Source organism: Hippoglossus stenolepis, chromosome 3, assembly GCF_022539355.2.
Source record: "Hippoglossus stenolepis isolate QCI-W04-F060 chromosome 3, HSTE1.2, whole genome shotgun sequence".
Taxonomy (NCBI): domain Eukaryota; kingdom Metazoa; phylum Chordata; class Actinopteri; order Pleuronectiformes; family Pleuronectidae; genus Hippoglossus; species Hippoglossus stenolepis.
This window is the reverse complement of record NC_061485.1, coordinates 28,381,050-28,397,295: the sequence shown is the minus strand read 5'-3', so window position 1 is coordinate 28,397,295 and position 16,246 is coordinate 28,381,050. Positions and strand designations below refer to the sequence as shown.

General features: G+C 39.5%; 1 protein-coding gene across 1 annotated transcript; it reads right to left on the bottom strand.

Annotated features, from left to right (window-relative positions):
* Nucleotides 1-1,940: 1,940 nt before the first annotated feature.
* On the bottom strand, nt 1,941-15,277 carry LOC118103885 (endothelin-3). The gene is made up of 4 exons (XM_035150956.2): nt 15,004-15,277; nt 13,836-14,079; nt 5,636-5,797; nt 1,941-5,149 (listed from the first exon to the last, which is right to left on the bottom strand). Exons 1-4 carry the CDS (start codon nt 15,071-15,073, stop codon nt 5,056-5,058), a joined length of 570 nt encoding a protein of 189 aa, XP_035006847.1. The 5' UTR covers nt 15,074-15,277; the 3' UTR covers nt 1,941-5,055.
* Between the last annotated feature and the right edge of the window lie 969 nt (nt 15,278-16,246).

Below are 16,246 nucleotides of genomic sequence, written 5' to 3'. Positions count from 1 at the left end.
GTCTGTGTCACACTGAGACAGCTCAAACCTTTGGCACTGAATGTCAGCAAATGCTTTTGGCACATGCAGATGTAGGAAACAATGAGGTGGCCTGTGTGGATATATTCATCCCATACCCCCTCTTTTCCTCTGGTTTATATTTAGTTTTAAGGGATGCAATTTGCTTGGAAACATACTCTGGTTATTATATCATACGTTTTCTTTTTTATTTAGAAGGACAAACTAAAAGGCAGACGTTCCTCTCTGAATTGGGATCAAATGCAGCTGCACTGTTCCTTCAAAGTTAGAAATAGAGAGTTGTATGACAGAACATCTGGCTTTTCACATTTAAGGCTTTTAGTTATTGTTTTAAAAAGATGCTACCATGCAGGGCAAAGCAGTTCAGACGGTACCTGAACTCTCGGTGGTAGCAGAGAGAAAGGTCAGAGTGGGGCCATGACAAAGCCTTGGGTAGGAAAGGATTAGACTGTAGACTTGACTTTGTGTCTTCTGTGAGTCCAGATGTGACATTTGGTTCAGCTGCACATGCAACACAGTTCATCAAGCATGTCTGGTTCAGAAATCAAAACCAATGTGAACAGTTAAGTCTTTAATAGTTTTCTGTCAAAACATCCTTGTGATGGGGCAGTTGCAATACTTTCAGTTTGATGAATACAAAAGAACTTGCCAAAGGGATAAGAAATGAAACTATAGCTGATGGTTTCCATTTCTTGGCATGCCCCGACATCACTGATCTGGTAAATCATAGAATCCTTGTTCATGTTTTTACACATACAACACCATGTGTTATCCAGGTGGGGCATTTTGTCCCTCAACTTTGATCGTGTGCCAATCACCAATCACTCTCATTATAGATATTTCCTCTATGGCCAAAAACCTATGCAGTAATGGATGGTGGAGGACCATCATACTGTACACATGTATCTGCAAAGGCTCAGCATCCGTTAGGGCAGGATACCAATGAATAGCATCCACATCAAGGAGGTCTCCAGAACAACCACAGTTTGCATACAGTGTAAACCTAATGAAATTATATTTAGGACGGATTGTAGAAGCTACCCTGACCTAACGTGACTACAAGGATTAAGATTCTATTTCCAATGCAACTTTGTTTGCAGTTTTACTGAAGAGCATGTGTGTTTTTTCCAGCACATTCCTTATAACAAACAATCCCATTTTCATTATGCCTTCAAACGCGAGACTCGTAGAAAATGAAAAAATAATGAAAAAGCTCAAGAATGCTCAACTTGATTCGATTTAATCCACGACTGACTCGAGCATTTTCCCAGGTGTCTTAACATACTATCTGGGTTAAGACGGTTCTGAGTGGATACCAATATCAGGAACAACCACAACGAATAGTATTTTTTTTTATAGTCACATAATATAATTCATCATTGTTATTTAAACATTTCTGGTCTAACTTTACAACCCCTTGTGGGTAAAGTGGGTATTTGAGAGTTTACATGGGACAATCTTGAATCAGTTCCGTTGGCAGCTTTTCCTGAACGATCACCAACAGAAAATGAGAATTAAGTGCCTGAAGTTTCCTCAGGGCACAATGATCTGCCATGCTGAACTGAAACAGCAAACCTGAGATCAACCTTCCTGCCAGACAGAACGTCAGGACAATTCTGTCATGGATTATGTTAATTGACAATGTTTCTACCAATTGGGTTGGGCAACTAAACATTGGTGTGTGTTTCAGAGATTGTTTCTCCTGTCTGAAAATTGTGGCATTCCCCTCCCTCTAGGCTTAACCTGGATACAGCCCCTGCCCCGACAATTCTAGCTCTATTCCGTCGCTTGGGGGTCATAGATTATTATATTTAACATATTGGAGCATTGCTAGAAAACTGCTAGTAAGGGGGCCTTACCAAAAACCTGTTGAAGAATACCTAGATCAAGAAGGTGACAGGACCCAAAAGATGAGAAGCGTCTGTGTTTCAATAGATCAAAATGATCTACTTAGTTTTATTGAGCAATGAAGCAAATACAAAGTCATAAAATATATGAAAGATTAAATATCAATGTAAGTGAAGCACAGAAAATAAAATAAAATAGATAATTCCTTGCTAAAACAAGATGTGATTCTTGCTTAAATCCTCTTAGCTATTCTCCCTCAGATTCTTCAGTCCTCTGCATAAACTTCCTCTGAGATTTACCTCAGATCCTCGCTCTCAGGGTTACATCTCCTTTATAATGCTGGAACTGAGAGGAGGGCTTCACTATTCCTTTCTTATCACCAACCCATACATGGTATATATTTGAACAATCTCAGCAGTTGATTGGTTTAGACCCAAAATGTTCTGTGGCTATATGAAACATGCATTCAGTGAACCTGACGGTGGATGATACAGAGAGGTTCATTACATCCTTAGTACATGTGATCCTGCATAAACAAAATCCAGATTTTTTTTCTGAGAGCTTACCCAGACCTCTGTTCTGAGAACAGGGCGAATGGAAAGTACTGTTCTTCTCACCACTGATAACCTATATCTGCGAGCAGTATATTAACAACAGACTTCAAAAGTACATAACACATATGCAACAACTTAAATAAAACTCTAAAATGTCCCTTGAGTTTATGGATGTCCTTCCCTTCCTTACTTTGAAGCCTCTCTTGTGGAAGGAGCATTGGTAGAATGCACTCTTGACCTTTGCTCTCTCCTAACATGGGACACTGACGCCTTCTTGACATTACAACGTGCTACACAACCAGGCTACATCACCACTACGTTTTCATTTGAAAATGGTGTTTTCAAACTAAAACGATCCCTGTCCACATTTTGGCTCCATATAAGATATAATCCCCGTCCATACTAACACGCCTGAAAATACATATCATGTGGCCACCCACAAACACTGGGCATGCACATCCCAGTGTAAACAGGAAGGAATGCGCTTCCTGCTGGACGCAGTAATTGTCGCAAATTGCTCAAATAACAGCTCCTCTGCTGCATGGGGCCACTAGCCTTTTCAAATTTCTCAGATTAGGTGGCTCCAAGTTATGAGGACACCAGGCTTATCCGTAGAGTTGATGTGTCTCTAAATGAAAATGTAGAAGTGTGGATGTAGCCCCAGTCACATCGCCCAAAACTCTACACGTAACATTTTCTTATGATTTGAGGGAAAAAAGCCCAACATTAACTGATTTACTGGGGCTGCAAACTCTTCTTTACTCCCTTCATAAAGCCACAATTGCTACTGAGCAATGCCAAAGACGGTAAATACGATCGTAATTCCTTGGGACACTCTGCAGTTTGAATCAAGATGATAAACTTCTCCAGATTGCTACAATCCTGGTAGCCCCAGAGCAGTGGTATAAATCTGCCTTAAGTGCTCACAATATACAATACAATACAATAAACTGTTGTGTGATGATTTCAAGCCAACAGTTTGAATGCAGTGCATACAAGTATACAGTATATAGTTTTAAATTTGTACAGCATAAAGACATGGATGCATTAGTGTTATCCTGCATGTCTACATATTGTGTGTCACGTTATAAGAGTGGTGTTAACACATGCTGGCATCATTCAGGACAAATAGAGGCTATAGCTACAGACAGGTGACAAAGCAATGGCAAAACCCACTTTGAGTGTGATAGTTACGTTGGGCGCATACTGGGGAAATGAACATCATTCTTCCAAAAGATATTCCCTCATTTTGTGTTTTGATGATGGTGGTGGATAGAGATATCTGTGAAACATTAGTCGAAAATCTCACAGGGCCACATCATTCCGTAACCCCTAGTTATTGCTATCATATTTCTCCACTCATTTTTCAGGTTTTTCTATTTTGGTCTGTCACCAGTGTGTGGCCAAATTCATTGTCTCATGATATTAATTATGTGTGAATGTAAAAGGAACCGGGTTTGAACTTTAAATACTCTTAAATAAGTAAGGGCAGAGGATGTCACACATTGTTAAAGCCCTATGAAACAAATTGTGATTTGTGAATATGGGCTATACCAATAAAATTTGATTGATTGAATAAATCCAGAAGTCGGACAAAGTCTTTCAAATATCCTTGTCCTTCCTTTTTTCTGAGACTGAAGGTGAATCACATGTGGCTCTTTTTCTGGGGAAGTCTTCATCAGTCAGAATTGCTCAACTTCCAACAACCCACGCTCTGTAGCCTGAGGTTTTCATTCTTAACGTCTTTCTTGCTCAGTTGGTTGATTCAAAAATTGATTGATGTCCAATCATTGAAAGACAGAAGATAAATAAGATGAAACCATTAATGGACAGCAAGGTGCACTATTTTTTACTTGACTGGGTTCTTTACCACAGAGGACTGGTGATTAGCATGATCACGTATATAATTTGATATACAATATCTTATTATACACCTTTATTGTACAAAAATAAAATTCATAGTCTATTTATACTTAAACACATATATATACGCAAGCCTTCACAAGATTCAGCTTAATTGAGTAAATACTGTAAAATGAGTTTTGAGTATTTTTGCATCCAGTTCGTTTACCTCCTAAAATCTCATGGAAAAGTAAAACCAGTTCACCCAAATGCTGCTGATGATATAGCTCCATTGACGATGGAGCCACCTTATAACCAAAATAATATACAATCAAATGTAATTTATTTTTAAAATAATGCTGATTTACTGGGGGTGACAGCACGCTGACACAGACAGGCAGGCTAAATGTTTGCCCTGTGGAGTAAACAGTTTTGTAAAATGTGTTTTGTGTGATGTTGTAACAACACCAGCTGATATGGTGGAGTCACATGTCAGCAGCTCTTGAAGTTGCCTCGACATCCGCGTGGCACAAACATGTGTGAGCAACACGCTCTTCCAAAGTCTTTTTACTGCCGACACAAACTGGCCATGTAAACCCTCCTCAGTTGTGACAGGACAATGGAAACCATCATCCGCACCAGCCAAACAGACAGAGGCAGAGAGAGCTGTCTGTTAGCATCCCTGCTCACTTTCAGTTTTTGTGCGAGCAGCTCTTGCGGCTATTCATCCATCAGTCTGACGACGAGTCACTGAGCGCACTTCAAACACATGTCCGTCTGCAGAAAGTCCGCTTCAAATGCTGTTCGTTCGTTTCATAGTTGGGCCACTGCGCAGAGTTGCTCTCCTCTTGTGTATTTTGAGTTCTTCTAGGAGTTGTCTCCGCTGCCTGAAACAAATAGAAATAAACATATTATAATGTAATATAATATAATAGGATGCACCTATGGCCACATCTGATCAGGTGAGGCTCAATTAGCCATCATTCACAACAAGTTAGAGGTTAAGTGTGTAGAATTTAGTGACATCTAGTGGTGAAAGTGCATCTTGCAGCTGAATAACCCTCACCCTCCCCTTCCAAACATGAAAGAGAAACTGTGGTAGCCTTAAGTTGTCCTAAAAACTCAAAAGGTGTTTAGTTTGTCCAGTTTGAACTATTGTAAAAAACATGGCAGCCTCCGTAGAGAGGACCCGCTGCTGATGTAAATATTTAAATATAAAGCATTATAATATAAAGGGCTGATTCTAGGGTAAAGAAAACAACAATTTGAACAACTGCGCTGAATTAGAACACATCTCACTCAAAAGTTATTTCACATACTCCTGGGAATTGTTTGTAAAGATTGCATTTGTTCTTTTCCTGTGGCACAGTTACCTGTTCATGCAGAAGCTGCTGCAGTCAGAGTCGTTCCGCCGTGCACACACGCAGCGCTGGGCCTCCGCGTCCCTCCTCCTCCTCCTCTGCTTCTCAGTGCCAGCGGAGCGCCGCATACGCAGTGAACCCTGGTAACTGGACATACCATACAGGACAGTGTGCCTACAAAAAGACACATTCACAGGTGCTGAGCGATCATTAGACTTCTAGGTTTTGTTAGCACACCTGAACTAATGAAATCTGTAGTCTCATGCAATCCAAATCAATAAGACTGTGGCTCACAAATAGCTTCTTTATTCCCCTCTCGTTGAAAAAGATTTAAAACACATTTTAAAAGGCTGTGCCTAGTGCTGGACTGAATTATACTGAGGGGTGTTTCTAGTTTTTGGACCTAAACCATTTGGATACAAGATGGTTAAAGACCACCAGCTTTTAAGAAACACATTTCAGTGTAATGGAGTCCAGTGAAACACCATCAAAGGCTGCAGCCTCAAAAATAACCATAGTTAACCTCCGTGTAAAGTCCAAGCCAATTGAACACGATGATCAACTAAAGAACTGCAATAGGCCGTAAACATACAACATAGTAAACTGATAAGTCTGCTTATCTCAACGTCAATACATGAGAGGATATAAACCAAGCAAATCAACACCCCCAAGGTCACTTTGGCAGATGACAGGAAATGTTAAAGTACATTTGAAGGCTCTTTTTGTTTGTGTGTGAACAGTCCAGTATATTTCAGTATTGCTGTCTTTAAATAAAAATTAAAAAATCAATCATGAAAGTGTAAGAGAATAGTGAACAAGGATGTGCTCCAGACCATAAAAATACTAAGGCCATGCTTTATAAAAACAACGTTTAACAGATCAGCTGCATGGAACTGACATCTCTTTGCACCTCTCCTTTTGCACCAGACACATTTCGCCGGATGTGAAACCCCAAACCACACGGCATCTCAGGGTCAGGAAAAAGATAGAGGCACTACACAAACAGTAAAATGTGTTGATTCAACTCTTAAATGCCCATGAGGGTTGATCCTGCCAGACTCCCATGTTCTCACCTTATACATGTGCGCACATGCTATTTTTTTAACCAAACTGTTTAATGGGGCATTCCAACATCGACTCATTACAATTTAACTACACAACCTGGTTACATTTTGCGGCTTAGTGGCTCAGGAGGAGCTTTGTAAAATCTTAGAACATCGGTGGTATCATCACAGAAAAATGTGGTTGAGGTCTACTTTATGAATCTCTTGGTTATCATCAACCTCCTTATGCAACAACGCAGGTGATGGAGGTGAGGCTGCAGGCCATCGAAATCGAAAGTGACCATCGAAGCTATTTTTTTAAATGTTATCTATCTTTCACATTGATTTAAAGTTACTTGTAGTAAAGCCTGAGCCACACTGGATGAATGTGCATCACTGAACGTATTGCATCTCATTTCAGTGCCCATGTGATCAGGATAGAGCTGCCAGGGTAAAGAATTTAACTCTGTGTGGAATAATTAGTGCATAAAAGTAACTGATATAATAAATTTAAAAGTATTTTATAACTTTTCGTATCAGCATTCAGACTAACTTTTGCACCAGTACATAATTTAGTTGCACCCAAAAGTTTTCACTGCGTCTTTAGGCACCGCAGTAATACACCTAGTATTTATTTTCTTGAAAGTTCCCATATGGATCGGTAATTTCTTAACTTCTCATTCGATTTGTTCGAATATCGATTCAGTGTTCAATAACTTTGCCTGGACATGAAAGAAATTATCAGAGAACGAAAGCTGTAAACTGAACAAGGAAACCTTTGTGCATTCTTAAAAGTATTAAGGTAGGTCCCTTCACAATAATCAATGTCAAATTTTCAATGTGTGTAAATATGTGTCTCATAAACTCTCCAGCGAATCAAACAAACACAAAGTAAACTTCAGTACTGTTTAGGTCCTAATAACTTGTGGCCAGCCTGTGAGTGTGAGGGTAAGCTCTGCAGAGATGAGATGAGGAAGCGACACGACTCGATCAAATACAGACACACCGGCTAAATGTTTGGCAAACCAGTGCATCACTCTGGAGCCCTGTGGTAATATAGTAGTATTGCAGTAATAATATTGTAATAATAATGCAATAACAATTTGGAAACCGCTGCTCTAGAGGGTCGAGGTTTTGCCTATTTCCCCACATGCCGTTCACAGCGAAAAAAAAAGACAAAGACAAAATAATCTTTCATCACAATTTCAATGTCTATATCCGTCGAATATATCACAAACAAATAGTTGAAACACTTCCTATACCCGTTTCAAAGTAAAAGCACTGATGTTGATTAAATCCATTAATTTGTTTTAACAAGGTCATTATTGTTACAGCAGGACCAGAAGATGCACAGCTTCATACCGCACAGTCCTAGTATTTTGTTGCGTATATAGCTGTACTTTTATTGTAGAAAAAATACAGTGATCATAACAGAAACCTCAGGTAGCAGACATGCTCCCTTTGTGAACAACAAGATGCATCAGATCAGAAAGGTGACGCACACTCTCCCAGTGTGTTATCTGCACTGACCATTTCAAATCCTTCTCTAAAATCCTCTTGAAGGTGGGGGCAGCATATTTAAAAGCTTTTTATCCAAGTTCTGTTTTAATGTTGGGGGACCAACATTCTTAGAATATTGTGAGAGGCATGTGTGAACGCAAAGGTCCAAGTGAGCGCCTCCACAGTTTCCTGCCCTCCTGGTATAAAATCTTTATAAATTCAGGAGAAGTCGATGTGTGAACACAGGAGGGGATCCCCCGCTTCACTGCCAGCGAGTGGGGGGGGGGGTTGATGATGCTTCTAACACGCGACAGATGCAAAAATACAAAAAGAAAACAAGAGAAGGATGTCAAGAGAGTTTGAGGCAATAAGAGGCGACACCGGTGTCTGTAAGTTGTCAAGAAACTCAGGTGATCTCCGGAGCGAAGTTAATAAGTTACTTCCTGCGTCTGCCTGCTGCACCTTTTGCCTGAATAATGTGGAGGATTTGTTGCTGTTGTGAAATCCTCGGTGCAGAAAACCCTCAAGCTGTTATTTTGCATGTGTGAAAGGCAAGTCCATAGCCAATTCTCCAGATTTTACGTGCAGGTCATGTCAACGACTATTGTTTCCACATGCAGCAGGCAGGTGTTTTCTAATGGAAAAGCTTAAAATAAGCCAACTTCAGTCTACACACTGTAGCAGACCTGCAGCAGAGAGACAATGTTAGCAACTAGCTGGGGAACTCAGTGGAACATTTAGTGTCTAAGAAGTGATGTGTCCCTCAGGAGCTGCAGAGCTGAAAGAGTTTATATTGGAATCAAATCCAACAGGTCGACACAAACACAAATCTAAATGAACGCTACTGTTGCTTTGTGTCTGTTGTGTTTTAACAGTCTATAGTTTGCTAACATGCCATATTATCTCCATTATGCTCGCAGGCATCTTCTTTACTCACTTTGTTGGCACATCCCCATGTTTTTTTCATTACTGCTGCCAACTGTCAATCGGTGGATGTGAAAATAGTGTAGGGTTTCCCAGTAAGCTTGTGCAGGTACATGCAAAGTAGGTTTCCCGGTAAGCTTGTGCAGATGCGTGTAAAGTATATTTAAGAGGGACATACACACGCACTAAAAAACTGCTTCCGAGACCGAAATACACACGTGCACAGGGTTACGTTAAGGACTTGAGATGCTTTAAATCTGTTCCAGCTCCACTTCGTGACTAACAGTAGTTTGGTAAGAAGGATCAGGATTCATTTAATAAAATCTTTTAAAGAACAGCTTTAACCCTACAATAACCTGTCTCCTATGAGAAGAAGTTTATTTTCCTGTTGCGGTTGTTCCCTGAACTACTCGTATATCTTCTTCATTGAAATGACTCATCTTAAATAGACAGTGCTTCACAAGGCTCAATGCCAATTTCATCCAGGTTTAGGTTTTAAATTTCTTCCAACTTTGCCAAAGATGTTTCAAGATACATATTTCTGTAAGTGAGGAGATGAGACGAGGTAAGACGTTTGCGGAGAGCCCACATCACAAAGATCACCCCACAACACCAGTTACATGTTGGAATGCTGTTTTGTTCATTCTGCATGTGATTTAAAAGACTAAAATTTATAGTTTCAGTTATTTCTCATGATTTCACAGCTTGTCTGAGCCAAAAAATAAATAAAATGCACGGACCTGCCCCGAAATTAACACCAGTTACCTGATTTAATATTGTGGATGACAGGCATATGTCCGAAGTGAAAACCTGAAAGCACTTACTACTTACCGTGCACCGAGGGTGTTGAACACAGCGAAAACTGAACCTGTTTCAATTCATTGTCTTCTAGAGCAGCATCAATCACATTTGGGAATTTTTGATCACCAGCTGCTGAAACGCTTCACATCTGAGAACATGTCCGCATCTGAACCTGATGATTGATCGTCACGTTGTAACTTAGGATGGAGGTTAGAACTGTTTCTGACATGACTTCTGTCAGAGGAAATCAGCGTGAAGCAGCGGCTAGGAAGGTGACAAACCCCCATAGCTTTCATGATTTCTTACTGCAAGGATTTTCCACATAGTAGCAGTATTAAAAAATGGGTGCAAGTCGAATTAGTTCAAATCTAATCACATTTTATTTTGACATAAAACACCCTGTAATATTTCCTGTGTTTTTATTATATCTGAAAAGTGTTGAAGGGCTGTTTTTGCACAGATCGGTTTCGTTTTAAAGAAGCATGAAAACCTAAGACGTCAAAAGGTCGACTTCGGTAACAGCTGCAGCTTGGAAGCACTCCGCTGACAGGGATTAAACCCAAGGCAATTAATTTCAGTCGCACTAAATAATTTCACCTTTTCACACACATGATCCCATGAGAACTGTCAATCACGACAGCTGTTCTCCGAGTTTGTGTCCCCTTGAAATACAAGCTTCTGTCTGACTGACTGTCGAGATTATTTAGCCACATATTATTATTCTGTGACAAATGATTGTGAGGAGTTTTTTGTTATTGTATGACTTTAGGGACTATCTGGAAAACAAAAAGTTTCCATCTCCAAAGTCAAACTATCTTAGTTCTATAGAGTTGTGAATCAATCCCCCTTTTAATGCACACAAGAGGTTCAGAGGTGACTGCAGCTCAAATGTGAGAGAGGACACAGAACTGAAGATGAGAAAATGTCATGCAACATTGGGCTAATGAGAAAGGCTCCAGATATGAGAGCTGTCACTTTTTCAAAAGTTCACATGCCGTGCAGCTTCTTGGAATGAATGCACCTCAAGGAAACTTAAAGCAATGGCTCCTACTTCAAGCTGACCTCACCACTGGATGAAAACATGTAGCACCTTGACACTTAACCCGCAAAGTTCGTTTGTATGAAAATTAATCGAAAATAATAAATTCAGCTTTACGATAAATGAAGACACTTTCTTAAAGCAAATTATGCTTTGTGTTCCTTGAGAGTCGTAGTTTTTTTCACATTTTGCAAAACAGAATCTTTGTCTTTTTTCAACTGTTCCCAATGAGGAGAGAGTGTGACGGCTGAAGGAAAAAGAATGCTGCACCCAGCGTCTTTTTTCAGAACTCAGGCTTTTTTTCCGCAGCTGCTCTAAGTGCTTCTGGTGGAAAATCCCTGCACGTTTCAGAAATCCACAACTTCACTGTAGCTGCGTTTTAGATAATTAAGACTCGTCAAGGTAGGAACTGTTTCTGTTTGTCCCGAGCAGCATAAAATGTCACACGTAACAGCACACATAGCTGTGTAGTCAACACAACATGACAAAACAAGACAACAACACAATTCTTTGGGCTGTGGCTCAGACTTAGTGGCGGCAAGCTCATCAATACGAAGTACGAGGCCAAGCGTCCTCTGGCTGGTGCTCATGGTGAACAAAACAATGTCAAATAGTGATGGACAGCAAAGGGGCCAGTTGGCCTATTAAACAACAGGGATATGTTGTCAAGATCTTGTTGTCATAGGAACAAAACTCACACTCAGCACTTTTTTGTTGAGGCGCTGTGATGAAGCGTTCCCCCCACGCCCTGCCAGTGCTTTTCTGCCAGAGAGAAACACTGTGGACACACGCCCACAGTGAGATCTTAGGATTACAAGGTTCTACCTTTTCTTAAAAAAATAAAACATTTACAATTTTGAAAGGATAATTTGTGTCTGTCATTTTCATATATTACATACACTTTTGCAGTTAGTTATTTGAATTGCAAAAACTCAATATCTGAAATCTGCTTCGAAGGCAGAACCATGATCCCAAATGATATTTTTGAAAATGAAGCTTCAATCCTAAAGGAAAATAATAAATTCTGAGCCCATGTGGTAACAAAAATGTTGATACCAATCACTAATGTAACTTGAAATAGAAATAGTAAATATGGAATTATATTTAAGAAATTATATCACATAATAGACAAGGTCCACTATGTACATTTCACAAAGAAATGTACTGATTTGACTTCAGTCTACGCAGGCGCTGCCAAACAAGACAGACCATTAACATATCTGCAAAACATTAGCACACCGAACGACTTCAGAGGAAAGACCTTCCGGCTGCAGCTTGATTCGCTCCACACATTATAAATCCTCGCCTACAAAAGGAAGATAAATCTAGAAGGCAGTATGCAGCCAATTTTAAAACTTCATCTGTTAGGTGTTACTGCAGAAAAACAGGGCCTCTCACAGTGCAACAGCTTTGATCTCATTGCACTGATTCCTGCTGGACAAATATTTTAATCTGTATGAGTTGTTAAACAGCGATTCCACGCCAAGACGTGTCTCCTGTGCCAGAAACATATTTGAATGATTTAAATTAATTGATTTGCACTCAATTTCAAAATTTTTCAAATGAAGTTCTGAATGTGCTTGTAGAAAAGATTCGCTGCACTGCTCTGTGCAGGCTGAAAACGTTAGCTCTCTGCACCTCTCTCAAAAGCTTTTTAACCAAAGAACCGATAAAAGATGGAAGATCTCATGTCGCCCCACCTCCCGACTCACTGCCATGCCCCAATCCAACATTTTCTCACATATTCCTGTCTGAGAAAAAGGCACACCAAATTAAACCAGAGCCGCCCTGAAGCCCATTGTTTGGACTCAATAAACCAGTAGAATTAACTGCACTTATCTTCCCCATGCTGCAGACAGTTGGTGTCAGCTTATTCGGATGATTATCTTACAGTGTTGTCTTTTTCATGCCAGATACCAACACATTAGTTTCCCGTCTGGTACCAGTCAAATGTAATATTTTGAGGTTTTTACATTTGCTGATTGGGAAGCTGATTCGATATAAAAGCACAGGAAGACAAAAAAGAATGCTGAACAAGTGAATGACAGATGAAGGAAAATAGTGGTGTTGGCAAGTCGAACCCTCTATTTTTCTATAAGATATGAGCTTTGGTAAAATATTATGAAGAGCCATTGCTGTTATCTTGTTTCAATTTAAAACTGGCCGCAACAGGAATTGTGTGGATTTGTGTAGATTTCAGTCTATTCTATCTGAATTTCAAAGCCTCAATAACAACCAGGTGGACCCCTCCCTGCTGCCTGTTGGCCACTGTCAGAAATCCTCCGTGGAATTAAAATACCTGAGAGCTCAGGGTCTAAACCACCTCAGATTACATCAGGTTTTCACAGTTCACAAAGCCACAGGAAATACTGACATATGAGAAAACGCCTGGTGTGTTTGGCTGCTCACTTTGCAACAAATCCTTTCATGAATTAATAAATGAAGAGAATCTCCTTCGCACTTTGTTTTCTACATAACTCACATGTTTTTGTCTCCTGCAGTACACCTGTACTAATGTGATTATCGCTCCAGCACACACAACATGCAACTAAGAGTCTCAGCAGGAAGGTCTGTCTTAAGACTAAGAGTAGAGACTACAGTGAACTAATGAGCGCTTATGACGAGACACTACACCGATTAGCCATTAAAACTGTTAACTGCTTTTAATGTTGGGGAATTTATGGTGTGTATGTTGACTTGGTCAAAGAAAACAAGTGAAACCACAAAAGTTTGAATCTTGTGGCAGGACTGATACTGAGGTAGGTACATATGTAATAGACATGATGCCGTGTCGCAAAGTATGTCACTATATACTCATCAGCAGCACAAACACATTCTAAGTCTCTGTGGGCTCATCAAAGTAGCCATTTAAAAAGTGAAGACGTTTGGAGAGAAGGACTCTTACTCTGGTGTGTTGATCCAGATGATGTCTAGGTGGCAGTAATACACACACTCCTTGTCTTTGTAGGTGTAACACGTGCATCTCTTCGCCCGTTTCCTGGGCCTGGGCGGCTCACAGGCAGGGCATGGATTCACCTCACTGGGAGAGGGAACACTGGCGAGGTCGTCCACACCACCGGGCACAAGCTCGTCCAGCTTGGCTGGCTCCACCTCCTTCCTCTGGCTCACATCGTTGCTTGAAGAAGAACCTGCAGGGGCACAGCAATGGGTTGTGCACAAGCTTTTCAAGTTATGACCAAATGAGATTACTTGAAATCAATAAACAATAATAATAATAACAATAATAATTATTATTATTATTGTCTACAATTATTATTTTAAACATTGTTAATGTTATTGTATGCATATTATTATTATTATTATTATTATTATTATTATTATTATCTTCGGTATTAATATTGTTACTTTAATAATAGTAATTATTATTAGTATTATTGGTGTTATTGTTATTATCATTATTATAATAAGTATTAATACTTTTGCTATAACAATAGTAATAATTATTAATAGTAGTATTATTGGTGTTATTGTTATTATCATTATTATAATTGGTATTAATACTGTTACTATAATAATAATAATAACTTTCAATAGATAAACTTAAAAAATACTTGATTATTACAGGTAATCTTAAGTCTGTGAATGTAAATTCAGCACTGTCTGCGATTAAAGTAAAATGTATTAGTTCTCGAGTTGAATGACAATTAATTATCCGCTGCAATTTTAAGTATGGATTCATTATTTTTTGTAATTTAAACACGTCACAACTACACAACAATCATCAATTATTACAAATTGCTGGATAAATAAATGACGTCAATATAAATTAAAATGCCAATAATAGTAATTTGCAGCACAAATCCTTATAATTTCATTTTCTATAATGTTTTGAATATGTAAGAGTGATTTTGCAGTGTCCTGCTGCAATGTGTTAACATATAGAAATGCAATGACAGTTTTCATTGCACAATGCTCACATTTTTTTCAGTGAGTCATAAAATCTGTGTGGCATCATAAATTGCACAAGTTGTCTATGTCAGAGCATTATTTATCTTTGAATGCCTCCTCAGTAAAAAAGACCACCCACTAGTTTAACAGTAGCTGCTACTCACCGTTTGCCAGAGATGCTGTAACCACGATAAGAAACAAAACTCCCACATCAACTGATGAAACATTAGCCATCACACACAAAGCATGAGAAATCAAAAATGTAGAAAAAAAAAAAGGAAATTCACAAACAGGAGCGATAAAACCTCCTAAAGTCCAAAGTGTCTTCTTCAGTTGATCTCAGTGCCGTGAAAGTCCCGATGGAGACGTCACATGTGTGATTCCACTGATACCTGCTGACAGGCTGCACTGTTGCCACTCAGCTTTTTCTCCCCTCACTCCAACTCTGCTTCATTATAAACTGAGCTCAGTGACAAGTCAACTGTAATATACAGCATGCTTCCTGCTGCACCGTTCAAAGTAAAAGTCCTACCATCGAGGGACTAGGGAGGACTTTAGAATGTAGACTTACTTGAGATATTCATTTTTATCATGTTGGCCCCCAAATCCCTCTATATTTTTTAAGCTATTATGTAGGTAAAATGTAAAAACTGCCCTTTTTTGTTTAAGTTTAGTTCATTTATTTGTTAGAAAAATCAACTGGTACAAAACAACCCTCTCTGTTAAACTGAGTCCAACATTACATGTCTGCTTATAAAACTTTTGTAAACCTGAGATTACAGAATGATAAACCATTTATAATTTGGTTAGTCGTATGGAAATGGTTGTTCACTACTTTGATTGCCTTGTTAGGTTCATGTATGTGAAACGCGATCATCTCTCAGAGCAATTTTCACGTTTTCCTCATTCTTCTTTTATTTTGAAAGGGAAACCCTCCCACTTCTACTTTTTCTCAGCTTCTGTGTCTGTGCTTTGGATTTGAGGCTGCTGAACCTGCAGAGCACCTCCCGCTGGATGCAGTGGCTCAGTGATGCCAGAGGGCTGAGGACAGCGACGCTTATACGATGCAGTCAATGACAGTGGTTCCTGGGCTGTGGTTCAGGGATCTGCAGGGGGCACACAGGAGAGACGCCTGTAGGGTTCACACCAAAATGACAAACAGGCCAGCATCATTTCTCTCATTTGAAGTTAGCAGATCAAAAGGTCTTCAGAGGGCAGTCTATGGCTGGACCTGGAGGATTTGTTGTTTAGTTTTTTTAATTAATAAACAAGTGATTGCAAGGTTAGTTTACCAACCAAGGCAGCGCACGCAACTGTCGATGAGGAGCCAAAAGGTTTTAGGTTCACTGCGTAATTAACCCTGACTCAGACGTGGGTTTCACCCCTGTCCATTTGTTTGTATGTTAG

Bases quoted from the DNA above. Each gene is read 5' to 3' on its own strand.
- LOC118103885 (XM_035150956.2), bottom strand. From the start codon at position 15,073: ATGGCTAATGTTTCATCAGTTGATGTGGGAGTTTTGTTTCTTATCGTG. The intron at 14,080-15,003 runs GTGAGTAGCAGC...GTGCCCCTGCAG, and splicing joins TACAGCATCTCTGGCAAACG to GTTCTTCTTCAAGCAACGAT. The intron at 5,798-13,835 runs GTAAGAGTCCTT...GTCTTTTTGTAG, and splicing joins ATCTGGATCAACACACCAGA to GCACACTGTCCTGTATGGTA.